Raw genomic sequence first — 16,901 nt, 5'->3', positions numbered from 1 at the left:
GAGTTTTATTTAGCATTTCACAGCATTTCAGGGGCTTCGTGGGGAGCCTTTTTGTGCAAGCCAAGACAAAAACCTGTCTGGAGAAGGGGAGGCAAAAATAAAATTAGTGTTATCTCCAGTGCAAAACAGCTGTGACATCATTACTGTTATTTCTAGACTGGACAAAACTGATCCCTTTTTGGGCTAGGAGAGGAAACTCCCTCTTAGGTGAGTGCTAAAGCTCTGCCTGCTCCCTGTGAAGCCTATGGGCATCCATTCATATGATCCCAACGAACTGGCAGAAGTTCTCTCTCCCCAGCTATGGCTTTGGGTGCTTTGCAGCTGGCATTCCCAGTCTTATGGAAGAAAGGTGTAAGGGAGTGAGAATTCAGGTGCAGAAACTCATTTTTATATTTGAAAGTCATGCTGAGTTACTGAAACTGGCAGTCAACTCCAGCAAGCAATGATGGAAGCCAGCAGAGAACTGGGTGTTCAACATCTCAGCTTTGTAATGTTTCACCCTTTTTCTTCAGTTGTGTTGTAGAAGTTGTAGATCTATGTGGTAATTAATCTCAGCAACTCACGCAAGAAATCCATTGGTCAGAGTGAGCTGTCTGGAAGGTGTGCGAGGTATCACAACAGACCTCTGTCCCCACTTTCTGTGCAAATCCCACTTGCTAGAGGTTACCTGCAGAGGCTACCTGCAGCAGCAACAGCTCCCAGGACACACCGAGGACATCACGGAATAAACTGTCTACTCTCAGCAGTACCACAAATATAATACTCCCTGTCAGCCCATGGCTGGCCTCATAGTTTATTAGGCACCAGGGGAACCATACAAAACCATGGGGAGAGCAGCTTCATTAGGACACCTGCCCAAGACAGCCTGCTGCAGAGCTAAGCCTGGCAAAGTAACTGCCCACAAGGGAAACTCAGGCACACAGGGATGGTGATCAACTCGGGTCTGCTGCGGGCTGAGCTCCCGTGCCTATGTTCATCACATCAAAGCTCAGAGGGGCTGATGATAAAAACTTTCCTAACTGGCAATTGAAAATGACACAGCAATGCTGCTTCTTGTTGCACCATGCGCATTCCCTCCCTTTCTTTAGTGCCTGGAAGAGATTAGAAGCATCAAATTTAATCAATGAAGGGATGTGAACACAAAATATTTATTTTTTAGTATTTACAAGATTAACAATAGCAAACCTTTGATTTATTTTTATCATCATTCAAGTCCTGTGCAAGCAACACTACCCTGAATCAATATTAACAGACAGCCTGCAGAAAGCTTTCTGAGTGAACTAAGGAGAGTCTCTTAATTATGGCAGCTTTCTAAACAAGAAAATGGTATTAATCCACAAAGAGCACATTAGTAAATCACTCTCAGTCTGGATCTTCCCTCTAACATAGCCGTTTTACACTTTTGTTTTCCTACGGATGCTGCCCATCCCTGACATTTCCTGATGAACAATCTGTCCGCACACAAATAAATCACTCCGTCTTCATTTCCCTGGCTGCACGAAGAAGAGATGCCTGTACATTTAGCTGGGGTAAATCAGCAGAGTGCCTTGTGTAACAGCTGCTGAGTCTCTGTACAGAAAGCAGCACATCAGCACATACAATTTTCTTCTGCAGCCGTACCGTACTGTTCAAAGATCCTTGAACGAAAAGTATACTAAATTGCCTTGCATTTCCCAACAAAAAACAACAGTAAAATAATGGCCTTACAAATGAGATCAAAGCTATTTTGATTTAGATTTAGACGGAGAAAGAAGCTGCATGCCCATGAAAAAATAATTCTACCTCTGTAATGCCAAAGGATTATTAGGATTGGGCTCAATCCCACTTCTAACAGAGTTGGTGCTTTGCCTCTTGCTCTTTACAGAAGCACAACCAGGACCTCAGAAAAAGGTACTTAACTTAGAGATTATATTCAAAATAGAATAGGGGTCTACTGGTACCTTGTGGGATTAACGTGTCTCTGAAACACTATTAAAGATAACAGTGCATTGGTTAATCTCTGCAACTGCCTTCAGTTTGAAGGCAAAATACACTAATCCAGGCTGTGCCATAAATCTGCACTACCCCAGACATCCCAGAGACCCCAGGTGATACACAGTGCCCTATTTTCAGGTATTTAAATGCTCACTCAGACACGCAAGCCCTTGAGGTGGTAAGGAGAGGAGAGATTTTAGGTTTATTATCTACTCCCCCACCATCTACAATTGCAGCCACAGGAGGATGCAGAGAAGACCCCTGTGCTACCTCTGTGCCTGCAGGGAAGGGCTCAGCAGTGCAGTTGCTCCCACACCCCCAATTCCCCCCTGTCTGCATGACCCAAGCTGAGCCCAGAAGCAAGGGCTGTAAGGGAGATGATGAAGTGGCAAAAATGAAAGGGAGGGGAGTGAGGCACACAGGCAAGTCAGGTTCACAGCTACCAAGAAAAGTGAGAGAGCAAACCCCCTGACAGCTTTTATACAGCAATCTCTCTGCTCAGGGACAGCCATCCCATGCTGGCTGGCAGAGAGGCACGGAGGGGTGACGCTAATGCTGCTGCAGCTTTCTCTCTGAATTTTTACGCTGCTTTTCTACCTAGCAAAGTCATGCACAGCTCTCCAAGGACTGACTTCCCTGCTGTGACTGCTTCAAATTCAAATCCCTGTGCCCCTGAAGAGGAGACCAAGGAATGACTCGGGAGCAGGAGACAGGAGCAAGGAGCAGCAGAAAAACTCCGAAGCTGAGGTCTGGTATTCCCGCACCCATGGGAGCACGTGGACTTCCCTGCAGCACGAGGGGCAGCATGGGTGCACTGCTGAGGCCGTATTGGGTCCCATGAACATCCAATATACACCTGGACACCTCCAGAGGTGGTGCCAAATCTACATCACTGAAACAGTCCTTTAGGAAGTATAGCAATGGAATAATAGCATATCTGGAGATAACTGAATACAATAAGGTCAAACAATAAAAAATAATTGTGTTACGTGAAAGCTTCTTAGAGCATAATGGAGGCTGCAAGGTCTGCTAAGATGCCAACAAAATGAAACCGTATTGATTTTGGAGGGTGTAACTTATTTGGTCTGTGATCGTGCTAAACTGTAGCTACAGCTAAACTATAGCTATAGGACTTCGTTTTCTGGAACAACACACTTACATAAAAAGAAGAAAAAATACAAATAACAAAAGACCAAAGAGGGTCTGCAGATGCTTTGAGTCCCCTGGAAGGACACGGAAAAGAAACATACCATATGCTTTGCCATCAAGAAGTGGATCAAATTAATTTCCAATAAGCTTGAGCAAGCCACTGAGTTGCAAACAAAACTCTGAGTTAACAGCCATGCCAAAAGCCTGCTGGCTATATAAGCTGTAATAGAAATTGATCTGTTGGATCTGCCCTTCCAGAGGCTTGATCGTGATCTCACTGGGACCCTTGCCACTGGCTTGAACCAGCAGAGGAATAAACTCCACATGCAGAAGAAAACTACCAGAAGTGAGAGGTGGATGAGGCCTGGCAGTAAGCACTTTCCCCAGCACAGGACAGGGGCCCAGGGCCCCACTAGAGCCCCCCCAGCTGATTTCCATACTAGTCACAGCTGCTCCGTAAGCACCACATTCCTCTTCCTGCTTCTCTTCAGCAATAATGACAGAAAAACTTGTTTTGCCCAGATAGGTTTTGTCACCCCTGCTGTCTGCTGTCCCCACATGGGGGAAGATCCCAGTGACAATGGAAAAAGGGGTGGCAATGGATGATGAACCTGCCAGTGCAGATGGACAAGGGGCACAGGAGGTACCCTGCATCCTCTGCTTCGCTGTTACCCCCTAGTTTTGTTTGTCAGTGTTACCCAAAGACCATGGTCTGATCCCTTCCTATGTGAGCAAGTCAGGACTGAGAAGGAACACCAGCTGGCAAAGTGCAAACAGCTCTGAGCAAAGCTGCCTTTATTGGAAATAGCTTTCAGAGCTCAAAACTGGCGAAAATCTGCAAGTTCACCAGCACAAGTGCAACCTGCAGGAGCAGGGGCCAGTGCACAGAGCAACACCTTCTGCCTCTGACATTGCTTCTGCATCAGGACACTCACTAATGTAGCACGACATCCAAGGAGTCTTAAAGGTGACAAAGGGGATCCCGAATGAGCCCTGGTACAACCTTCACTTCTAGGAGACATGAACGCAGAACTCAAATTGAAATAAAGCTTTTTCAAAAATTACGTGACACAGAAATGATGTGTGATTCACTCAAGAAACAACACATGATTCATTAAAACCTCAAGCAAAAACAGAAAGCCAATTTAAAAAGAACTTATTCTGACCTGAAATAGAAAGACAAACAGGACATTTGTATTAAGAGAGTGTAATGGCTTCACCTGCTTTTTCACCTCAGAGCTTCACACTGTGCTGGAGGAATTAGATAACATCAGTCAGTCACAGTGTTGTCCCTGGCTTTAAGAATATCACTGGGAAGAGAACTAAACCTCTCCAGAGGGTATTTCACTGCCTTAAAGGCACTTGTTTGTCTTCACATTTCCTTGGCTCATTCCTAGCACACCTTCCAGGAGCAAATGTGCCAGAGACCCTCTATGGCCAATTGTCCCCATCCCTGGCCGCTCCAGGTTCATTTAACACAGCTCATTTTGCTCACAGTAGTATGTGACCATATGAGGGGAAAATGCTTACTTTACTTAAGCAAAAGAGAATTTCAGCTTGGATTTCAGAAGGGTGAAATTTCGGTTTGATTTTTTTTCCTGCACTTCCACAGACTGCAGTGGTCCAGCAGTTAGCTGGAGATGGTGCATTAGTTGGTGTAAATGGAAGAAATGATGAGAAAAAAAAAAAAAAAAAAAAAAACAGAAGAAAAAAAAAAAAACCAACTTTAAAAATATCTCAGCTGAAGACTTGTTTTCTGTGGAAACACAACTGGTAGCACAATGCAGGCTTTCCTTCCTGATTTTGACCATCAATATAATATACATATATCTGTACGGGTTTGGGTCTCTTGGAAATCTGTCTTAGCTCCCCTTCCTTAGGCCAAGCTCCATGGCTTAAGCTTGTAGAGGCCCTCACTCCAGTTGCGTGAAATCTTGAAAGGCACTTAATGAATTAGGCATTATTAATATTCTTTTCCAACATCAGAAGGCAGTAATTAACTCTTTGAAGACTCATCCCAAACTCTGCTTTATTACTTCCAGTCTTCAGTGGCAGCTATGTAATCTCATTGTGATTTTATAGAATAATTTACCAGATTAATTATTTTCCCTATTTGAAAAAAAAAGTTCAAAGTCCTGGTTCTGCCTTGGAGTGTACATTAGTGATGTTAGATGTGCCATAAAGATTTCAGAGCACGAAACAAGATACCCTGTAACACTCTGCAATTACAGATTAAAAGTCACTTCGTCACCCTGAGCAGGAGAAAGGACTGCGGGCTGAAAAGCTAGCAAGCACGCTCACTTTATGGGCTCATAAATGCAGCGTGATGGCTGAGCTACCTAATGCACAGAAAAAGAAAACAAAAATCCAGAGTTGATAATAGCATGCTGAGCAGATGCCTTAAGTAGGTCATTCAACATGCCAAGCCTCTAAATGTTATTTGGGAGTGAGAAAACATTATTTTCCCACTTTAGTGTGACTTTCTCTTCCCTGTCATGTGGAACTAACCTTTTCTGCTCAGTACTATTATTAATTTATTAGCCTTTTGAACGTTTAAATTGTTTCACAGTCTATAGACCACATCTAAGTGCTTGTTGAGGGACAATGCAACACAAATACGCGTGTGTATGCACCCACACGCACGCATGCATATTTAGAAGAGCAGACCTGATGAAAGAGCAATTCTCTCTGTCTATATATTTTTGACAGTGAGAACAAACAGCCATTTTCTTGAGCACAGAACTGCAAGGAGGGTATTTTTGTTATAATTAAATGTCAAACCTTACAAGTGATGACTATGTAGAAAAAGCGTTAAGTGTATTTCTATTGAAATCAATTAAAGGAGACAATGATTTTCTTTTCATTTAGATTACGTGACTTCAGCACAAATTGCTGCAGTACAGTGCAGCTCTGTCAGCCCGCTCTCACTGCTTTCTCTTTGCCTGATGAAGCTGTCCTGGATGGCATGGCTTTTCTTAAAAGATGAACTCACAGGCAAACCCTTCTGAGCCCAACAAGGAATAACATATAGTTTCAGTAGATATAACATTTGAAACAATCTCACTAATAATTTTATGTAACAGGACTTGGATTGTGTCCCTGGTGTTGAAAGTGGTATAATCTATTTTGTATCTATAAACAACACCCAAAATTTATAGAATCATAGAATATCCTGAGTTGGAAGGGACCCTTAAGGATCATCAAGTCCAACTCTTGACACCGCACAGGTCTACCCAAAAGTTCAGACCATGTGCCTAAGTGCACAGTCCAATCTCTTCTTAAATTCAGACAGGCTCGGTGCAGTGACCACTTCCCTGGGGAGCCTGTTCCAGTGTGCAACCACCCTCTCTGTGAAGAACCCCCTCCTGACGTCCAGCCTAAATTTCCCCTGCCTCAGCTTAACCCCGTTCCTGCGGGTCCTGTTACTAGTGTTAATGGAGAAAAGGTCTCCTGCCTCTCGACACCCCCTTACGAGGAAGTTGTAGACTGTGATGAGGTCATTCATTTCTGCAAAGCAGACTCTGGCTCAGCACAACTTACTGCAATACTGGGAGTAAGACTTTTCCTGAAATAGCTCTTGAGCAACACTGTAGGAGATATCATAGGTGAAGTTCATCTGTTGTACCCTAGGTATTTAAAAGTTAGCAATCAAGGACTCCTTCAACACTCAACAGAAAGGAGATGATCCCAAAGTAGGGATCATCACTGAAGAGGAACCAGATGATTGCCCTCTAAAAGAACCACTCCACATGGGCTATTAAAGGTGATGTGATTACCTTGAATCACTGCCAGCATGGCACAATCCATGTATCCAACACTGAGCTATGCACTGGGGATCTGAACTCCCTGAGTGTTTTTCCACTTGTGTGACTCTCTCTTCCAGGACCCTGCAGGAAGCCAAATTGCCCAAAACAAGGAGCATAGTAGAGAAGAAAATCCATGGAAAAACAGCCAGGCAATTATGCCCTAGATGCATCCCAGGACTGTAGAGTTGGACTCCAGCACATTGCCCTGTCAGGAAAAGCATTCTATGTGTTTTTAGCTGTGCACAACCTTGTCATGCTAATGGGGGCAGGGGATTCCCAGGAAGCTAGCTGAAGTGACAGGTTCATAGTTTTAAGAAAGAAAGAATACATTCTGGCAGCGTATGTGGCATTGTCTTGTCCCATGAAATCACAGTCAGGAAGGTCTGAGCAGAATTGTCATCTTGGGACTGGAGCTGGTGGCTTGTCACAGTTAGGTGAGATGGCAAGGGAAGGATGCTGAAGTCACAGCCTGGACAACATCTTATCAACAGAGAAGCGAAAAGCTAGAAACCCCAAACAAGCTTTCAAGCCCCAAAGCCTTTCCTCAGGTCTGAAGTGGAGTTAACAAGCTTCAAGTCAGAGGTAAGCTGACAAGCTGGATCCAAACCTGATTATAATTCAGCTCTTTCAGACTCCTGCACAGGCAGAGTGGGACCATAATCCCATTGCATCTGCTTTTTGCCAAGGGTATTTCGTGCCATACTTGGTATATTAATGAGCACAAGGAATGCACCAAAAATTGAATCTCCTTTGAAAGAAACATTTGTAAGATGCTCCAGTGACCATGGAGAAACTATACCCAGAAAAGTACAATTCTAGTTCTGTTCAATTCCTGTTGCTTCAGAGGCTGAAATTATCTTGTAAAATACCGAGGTAGCCTCAGTACATTACTAGGTGAGATGCCCTTAGGTACAGCTGTAGAAAAATGTTTCAGCAGCTAGAGGATCTCAGTTAATGCTCAATAATCTATAAATCATTGTTATGAGATTTCTCTATGCAAATGAAATTTATATAACACTCATCAATCTTAAAAAAAAACATCATAAAGATTAAATTTTGCAGCCACAATGCGAATTAAAGAATCCCTTAACCTGTTTTCAAGATACGTCCTTATAGCTAATTAATTTTTAGATGGAGTGCTCTTTGAAAGGACTGATGGATAGTGAGCATTGCTGATTGATTATAAAATGAGCAGGAGGATTTAAAAAGTGAGCTGTGAATGTAAAATTGCTACCAAGCTTTATTAACCTTGCCATATTAAAATTTTCAACTATGCAAGTGCGGGAAGCAGGTATTAAAATAATACTTTTGCTGAGTACATTTTATTTATTTAACATCAATAAATTTCTCTTAGTTGGTCTGCACCATGCAGATCCATCAGGCTGTTCTCTTCTGACCTATATCTTGGCGGGTGAGAGACTGAACCTCACCTCTGAGGAATCTAGAATCTAGATTCGCTCATACTGTAACATATAACTTCATACATTATGTAACAGAAAGTAAAAAAAATGAAAAGAAAAGAAAAAAGAAAAGAAATTGAAAAGAAAGAGTAATTCATGTCACGCTGCCTGGACTGCTTCTCAGGGCTGCAAATCTATGGCTAACTTTTATTGAGCCATCATTAACAAAGAGCTACAACATTTATTGAAAGGCCAGTTAATCTGCAATGACCTGAAAACATCAAGAGTAAATTGGGGGTTGTTCAGCACTGCATACAGTCTGCAGGAGTGTGCAATCTCTTGGTGAAAGAAATGGGAAAACAAGAGCAGCTGCCTTACCCGCTTCCTCAAATTGCAGGTGAGTGTGAGATTCCTCGAGAATGAATTTGCAAAAGCAGTATAAAAGTCCAACACTTTAAGCAAGGCTTCTCGTTTAATAATATGTAAATCGCAGTATGTCAGAGCCCGCACATTGGCACACGCATGGGCCAGACTGGTTTCCTTCCAGAAGATATCACCAAACACATCGCCTTTACCTGAAAAACAGCAGCACAAATTTGTTAAAAGGTAACACTTACATGGTGTTGTTCAGCATATGCATGATTTCTTCCTGAACTCTTATGCTTTTGATTAAACTAACATCAGCTCCCAGCTGTGAAAACTAATAAAAGTTTTAAAAATATCTGAGGTACTTGAGCATCCTTAGCAATAGCCCCAGGTTTTTAATGTATTTATAGACTGCCCTGAGAAGTGTCACAAAGCATAAAAGCCAGATTGTAAAGGTCTTGGTGTAGCTGAAGATGCTGGTAATGGATTTTCCAAAAGTTCCTGAACTTAGAGGTACTTAACTAATGGTCAGGTTACTAAATATTTCTGAGGATCTTTCCTAAATTATATAGGAACTCCAGTCTCACTGAAAGCTGATGCCATTTAGTGTTTTGTTTTGTTTTTTTTTTTTTATCACCATGGCTTTGCAGTGCTGTATAAAAGCCAGCTTCCAGGGACTGAGGATCACATTTTAAAGACAGTTTAAACACTTCTACTTCAGCGTGAAAGGCAATCTTCCTTCAGAAAATGCACCCAAAGTTTCCTGAGAGTTTTAACCTGGCTCTAAATCTTGAGCAGTTTCAAAAGCCTGTTTCTAAATACAAACACATCAACTTAAGTAGAGGGTTATGCTTATGTCTGTATTTAAATATTTGCTGGCTATGAAAGGGTTTGACCCCTTGGACACCTGCACATTTAAATAGCTACAACCACATGGGAGATGAGGCCCTGGGCAAGGGCCACAACGTGTGGTAGGTAGCTGGCACCTCAAATTCTGAAGCGTGGTACATGGAAAGCCATTTGCTTCAGTTCCCAATGATTTTCAAGCTCTTTATTTCAGTAGTTATTAAGAGAAAATGAGAATCAATTGGTCAGTGGTATTATCTTTATTGATTTCGGGTACCTCAAGCAGCCCCTTGGTGAAGGTTAGAGATTTTACAGTCTGGGGATAGGAAAGGTAATATACATTTTCATACTTCTTCCTTAAGGGCTTGCAACTTTCACTCTGCTCTATTTTGGGAACACAGGCTGGAGTTAAAATTTATCCAACTTATTGCTCTTTGGGGTCAGAGACTATTTCCCTATTTTGGCCTCACATATCATATTCAGTTAAACAGGACCAACATTTCTCATGTAGAGTAAAATGTGACCTACGAGTCCCTGTCTTCATTCCCTTGTTTTCATTTTGTAACAGAAGTCTGTATGGCAGAATCATCCCTCAGAAAGGTTATAGCATTTTCATTGAATTGCTTTTGAATAATTCTACATATTTAGATGTAATTAAAATTAACTGCAATATATAATATTGCTGATAAAATGTATAAAACAAGTTGCCTTATAATGCTTTCCTTCTCACAGAGCATTTCGTACTAACATATAATTTATCTAATGTAATGTTTTGAAACCCTTTGCTATTAATTGTCCTTGTCTATACGCATAGTTCAAAACCTGGTTTACAGGCATACTCAGCACAGTTACATAATTTACAGAAAACAGACCATTTCTGAAGTGCACAAAAATTGCTTAATGGATTTGCTCTCTGAGGTGGACACAGGACGGAATTTAGTCCTGCTTTCAGCAGCTGCAGACTACAGTTAAAAAGACAGAATTCAATAACAGGGACTAGTATGATTTTTCCACTGAAATGTGAGCAAAATACTTGTTTTCCTTCTAAATTTAAAGTAATATATAACTAATTTAAGACAAGAAGCTGGAAGCAGTGGATGCTGACTCAGAAACTCTGTAGGATGTTGTGCTACAGAATATACCCAAATCACATACAGATGAAATCACCATTCATAAAACTGAAATCTCCTCATCTTCTGCAGTTCAGTGAGGCAGGAATGATACTGGGTTTCTCTAAAAGAATCTGAGTTGAGATAAACTGAACCTCTTTGCTCTTTCATGGGTCATCACTCAGTGGACTTGAGTGGTGAAACAGTTACTTGAAGAGACGACTTAAAAGGTAAAGCTGGTATTTTGTCTGCTGCCAATGCTCATTGATTCACAGGAGGTGACTATAAGAGGCCCATAAGCTCCCTTTATGTTGCAGTTTATTCTCTTCAGTGAGTATAAAATCTTGGAAGCACTCGAGGCTTTCTGAATTTGATGTTTCCCCACACACTTCCAAGTCTCATTTGCCTGCTATAAATGTGCTAAGGAACGTCCTGAATGAAAACAAAACCAACCAGATTCTCCAAAACAATGCACGTTTCCTCATAAATACAGAGATTAATGTACTATACTTCGTCCGGATGAGCTGTAGCTCACTGTGTGGAGAGCAGTAATTATTCATTCAAGTTTTATTTAACACAGTGCAACTAACTGGAAAAAAAAAAATCTTAAAATTATAATAAAAAATGTACCTGGCATGACTTAAACCCCAGCCACTCGGAGGCATGCCAGCACAATGCGCACACACCTCCGGGGACAGCCTGGGGTTGGGCTGCTGATGCAGAGACACTTGGGACTGATGCATCCCACAGCCTTCTCAAAGTCTCTCTCTTGAGATTTTTCAAGACCCAGCATATTACCTCCCAAATTTGCACTGCCCCAAGTCCTGAGCAGTCCCAATACTCCTCCTGAACTGAAGCAAAGCTCTAGGAAGTCCCCTTGTGCCATTGCTCTTGCAGTGCCTGAAGCATTGCTAAAACAGGGAGTGCTGCAAAGTTAAAGTGGGAGCCTTTTGTGTACGCTTTGCACTTGGTGTAAAGAATTACACAGAGGAAAGGCAATGAGAGTCAGGGTGTAGATGTTGCTGGCTTAAAGGTGACAGAAGCCTGGATGGAAGGATCCAAAAAAAACACAGAAACCAGGAAGATGTGTGCAGGGTGTTGATGATGAACTTAATTTTTGCTGAAATAGCTCTACTGGTATCACCCTAAAGACAGACTAAAATTTTCACTTGTCTAATGCATATATGCCTGTACATAAAAACATACATATGCATGTACGTATGTATATATTTAGAGAGAATTATACAGCATGTAATTATATAATATATAATTATGTTTCTATATATTATTCTGATTTTTTTATTCTGGATAACTCCCACACAGAAGTCGGGGGGAGGGGGCTGATGTTCTACACAGCCTTGCACCATGGACTGAGTTGCCAATTTGTGAAACTGCAGCTCATGGTTGGACCTCTCAGGCAGAAAAAAATCTTAAGGGACTTACGAAACTCCCCAGGGGCTCAAAATGGGAATGAAAAAGTCCTTGGATTCACAGGGAGGAAACACCCTTGTAAAACAGAACCCCTGAAGAACCTGTATTTATCTATGAAAAGAAATACATATATATGTATCTTTCTCCAGATAGGGAAAGAAACAGCTAAAAAATATCCTAGTAGACATGATAATTTGAGAGGGCTTTTGGAGAAGGTTTGGGCAGGCAATGAGAGAATGAATTCCAGGTGGAAAACACTACTAGGAAGAAAAACATATAAAAGGGGCCCAGGCTTCTTCTTAAGGTGATAGCTCTTGTGGATGGGAGCGAATTTGGAAAATATATTCTGTGCAGTCTTAGCAAATAGGCCAGCTAACCTACCTCCCGTTTTAAAACATCTCCCAGGACCCATCAGTCACACTAGCTAAAGCCAGACACAATGAATAATGTAGGCTTTCCATCAGGATACGTTTAAATCTTCAGTTGCTCAGGAAAGACAGAGGCAGTACAAAACAATTTTGTTGCAGAATCAGTAAAACTGTATTACACACAGAAAATGTTCACCTAATTTGCCCAGGTACAAATAGCCATGAAGGATGCACAGACGTGGAGGTCAGGAACCAAATATCAAGTCCCTGTAGCCATAATTACATTGCTACTGGTACAAGAATTCATACACATACATTTGTCTGTGCGTATACATCTGCAGTGAAAGCTCTGGCTGCCAGGCAGATGAATCTTGGGCTGATGTAGATCTCTAATGAGCAAGGAGGGAACCTGCTCCGGTTACTCACAGCAGCCTACAGCTCTGTATTGGTTTGGCAAATAGGCCAGCTCTGCAACTCCTTGCCACAGGACATCAGGGTTGCAGAGGTTTACAAAATAACAGCATGGATTCGTGCAGTAAAACCCACCTGTGGCTACTAAACACAAGAATTTCCCTTTGAGTGAGGGACATCTTGAAGCACAATCAAATGGACGGTTGGAGAACACTGGTTGCTTCATCTTCCTACTTTCTCCTGCACATCTGCTATTGCCCAGTTTTGCAGACAGGGTACTGGGCTGGCTGGAGTTGTGGATTTAGCTGATCCAGCTACCTGTGCCCAATGAAGGGGTCTGGAGTGATGCAAGCTCACCAGCTGTCTCCTGCCCTCTGGGACATCACTGTTGCCTGTTAGCACAACCTACCAGACCAAGAGAGAGAGCTCCTTGCTTCTGTGGAGGTTTTAGCCAAAACTTCAGACTTCCCTAGGGCATCCCAAGGAGCCAGAACTCCCTTGAAAACCACTTAACACCTGTCAGACATCCAGCCTGACAGTACAGTAACATGTGAAGGGGTAGAATGAGCAGAGAAAACAGCATTTTTAGTATCTGAAAGACTATCAAAATAGCCAGCAAATAAACAATAACAAGAGACTGTGCCAGAGATTCAAGTCCATGCTTGCAAAAGCACTTTGCATTATTAAATACAGTGCAACCTTCCCCATCTGCACCTAAAAACTGGAAATAAATTTACCTTTCTTCCAGCACTCAGGACTGCTGCAAGAAGAGGGAAAGATCTGTAGAGATATTCTCCTGTTAGTGAAAGCTTAACGGTGCCCATCTCTCACACTTGAAGCACAAGTCTCCTAGTACTTCATATTTTTCTAGAAGCCCCAGCTCCTCATGATTGGAAACCTCAGTTTTGATTTGATACAAAAAGAAGTATCCATTCTTCCCGACCAAGGGAATAAATATGAAAGCATGACCATTCCCACCATCTTCAACATTCGTAAGGCAAATCAGATTGCCTCAAACTGTTAGCCTGATTTGAAAGAAATATATCACATTATTTTAAAATATTTTTTCTTTTCTTGCACTGCCAACACTTTTGAGCTCCTGGGTTTGGCAGTGAAGCATGCAGGTCTAATTCAAAACCATTTCAATTCAGTGGAAGGAATGTTTCTGACATTGGAGGCTGCAGATCACATCTATAACACACCAGCTGGCACTAAATTAAGATTGATGGTTCTTATTATAGCTAACCATGGTGCAGATAGAGACAGAAATATTTTAAACTTACAAAATAATGTGAAAAAATGAACATTCCCTTTAATTCTGTCAGTAAGAGCTAAAAACACCTTTGAACACACATCAGTAGGACTAAATTTTACATGGTGCTATGCACGTTAACTCCAACCTGTAAGACAGGACACATTCCAAGAACATGTTTAGGGGTACTGCACATTGCAAAGCTGCATGTCACTGGGTATCTGATCAGTACTCTGAGTATTTTGGAAAATACTTTGAGATGCAGCACTTCAAAAACAGCCTACATCACCTTAATTATTGCAGTCCTGTTAACTGAAAAAAGAGCTTTCCTCTACGAATCATTTCCCTGCAAGTTAATTTGGAGCTTTAACTCACTGCAACAAAGGGGACTTTTCCTACAGATGTAACAGGACCCGGGCTGTTCTGCAAATTCCTGCCAGGTACATGCTACTAAGCTGGGGAAACTCTCACAGCTACTTTGCCTTGGTTTACTTCACATGAAAAACAAACAAAAAAAGTTCACTATACAATATCAAGCTGATTTTATGTGAAGTCAAATTCTGCCACCTTTCTTCTGCTTGAGAAGTGACCCAAGCTGCAATTACGTTAATTAAAATCAAGGAATGAGGTACTATCACTATGAGATGGAATTGGACTGCCAGTTTTTCACATCACGCAGTGCACCACACATGGTCAGTCGTACCCTGCACAAAGCACACGTCCACATGGGTACCACCATGGGAATTCAAAGTGTTGAGGAATGGATCCCAAATACCAAATTACAAATACCCATGGATGAGAGCAATGGAGCCTGGGATTCTGCTCACCTAAACGGGAGCTGCTTTTTGCTCAGCTCATAAAGGACTTTTCCCTGTGTGATTTGGTAGGAGACAAACTTTTGACCTCCAAACACATGTAAAATTTAGGAGTAGAAAGAGACTCATCCTTGTTTTCATTTGAATTACCAAATTAGAGAAGACACGCCACTTGTGCTCCCGCTTTCCTTAACTCCTCTGTCACAGTGTAATGCTCTCTTCACAGCCCAAGTCTTTAGAAACAAACTCATGAAGCAGACCATTAATAAGTGAAACTCTGGCTTGCCTAAGAACAATAAATCCAATAAACAACACCATTGCACTGGGACTATATGCAGAACATGCTGAGAATTAACGTGCAACACATAAAGACAAAGAACAACTTAATTGAATACATATGGGATCAAGACCCTAAGTGTGGCTGAAACACAAGCTATTAAATCTATATTCAGCCTGGCTTGACTATCAAAATTGAATTCGTTCAGCAGCAGCCCCCCCACTAGGAATTCACTGCTCAATATATTTTTATCGCTACACAGTTTGAGCAGTATTTTTGATCAATTCCTACAATCAACATTTGAACACAGCGAGTCATTCGTTTTCTGCTGGCAAAAAGACTTTGCTCAGCCTTGCTAATCAATCTGCCTGGTTTAAGTTACTGTACAACTCCCGTGGTCAGCTGTGCTAATTGCAAGAGCTGCAAAGCAGCTTCCCCAGACACTGGGTCAGCATCGCCCCTCACACAAAACTCCTCGCCAGGAGCAAAATTCGAGCTAATTGTGGCAGGGTGAGTCGGTAGGTGTCCTCTGCTAGCGGATGACTCCTTGTGTTATCCCCGAGGATTTCATGTCCCCAGTGTTTCCTAAGACATCTGCACTGATAGTGCCTCCCCATGCAGAGCAGTGGCAGAGTGTTTACTCCTGCTTGAGGTGGTGGAAAATTACTGATGTGCCTTCTGAGGGTCACCTCCCTCCTGAAGAAAGTTTTGATAATTAGAGAGAAGACAGTTTGCCCTTCCCCATTATCCTGGCAACTGCATATGAGCTACATTAAAATGGCCAGAGCTTGTTTTTCCCTTCACACCAACTCTGAGTGCACTGCGTGCTCTGCTAGAGTTGGCACCTGCGAAAGGGGGAAGGTTGTCCCCGAGAAATGAAGACACCTAATGAGGGGAACATAACGGGGCAGCTGGGTACCTTCATTAATGAGTCCTATAAACTGCAGCTCTCTGGGCTCAATTCAATTCATTCTCTTACTGTACCAATTTCTGTAATGCTGATTACTGTAACAGATGTGCATTTAATAACACACAAATGAGAACAAAACCAAACCAGGGGAGAACAAAAACGTCATGGCGTGGCGAGTTGCCCTGTCAGTCACTGGGTTTCGCCTGTTTTCAAGCACAAGAAATGCCAAGGCTGGAGTCTTTGTGCCAGCAAAAACTGCTGCTATGCAAAAACTTGTTTTTTCTCCCCAATGTAGCCCATGGAGAGCAGCTGAGTGGGATGTCCAAGCTCCTGACGACACTATTTCATCAGACAGGGAGGCTGGCCACACCAACCTGCTCTGGCTGCAAGGGAGAGAGATGTGGTTAGGGAAGACAGAGACAGAAAGAGCCACAACACCACAGAGCACTTCACACTGGGACCTGAGGGAGGATGAAGCCCTGCCCTTTGGACAAGCATGAATGCGAGGAAGATGCATTCTCTTAACCCATTTTGGTGTCCCTTCCTGCTTTTTTTGCCAACAATTCTCCACTTGGAAAAAAAAAAAAATAAAAATCCTTCTTTCTCTCTCTGCAATGCAAATAACACTACACTTGGATGAAAAACACTATTAAAATATTAACTGCAAAATACCAAGCTTAGGAAACAGATAACTCTGCAAGGAGCTAAGGCTGGCAGACAGTGTATCCTGCTATCCTCCTGCTCCCACAGCAGCAGTTAATGAGGACCAGTTCCAAATGATGCTTAT

At 42.2% G+C, this 16,901-nt stretch overlaps 1 protein-coding gene across 2 annotated transcripts in view; it reads right to left on the bottom strand.

The window, feature by feature from the left end:
- The window catches only part of KCNH5 (potassium voltage-gated channel subfamily H member 5), a 157,668-nt gene that overhangs the window by 22,166 nt on the left and 118,601 nt on the right, over positions 1–16,901 (bottom strand). For both annotated transcript variants that reach the window (XM_084520877.1, XM_084520878.1), the window contains one exon: positions 8,708–8,904. In XM_084520877.1, the coding sequence (XP_084377003.1) occupies positions 8,708–8,904 (197 nt within the window). The remainder of the gene's footprint in view (positions 1–8,707; positions 8,905–16,901) is intronic.

The sequence above is a fragment of the Aythya ferina genome (assembly GCF_964211825.1).
Source record: "Aythya ferina genome assembly, chromosome: 5".
Classification (NCBI taxonomy): domain Eukaryota; kingdom Metazoa; phylum Chordata; class Aves; order Anseriformes; family Anatidae; genus Aythya; species Aythya ferina.
This window is presented reverse-complemented; position numbering and strand designations above follow the sequence as displayed.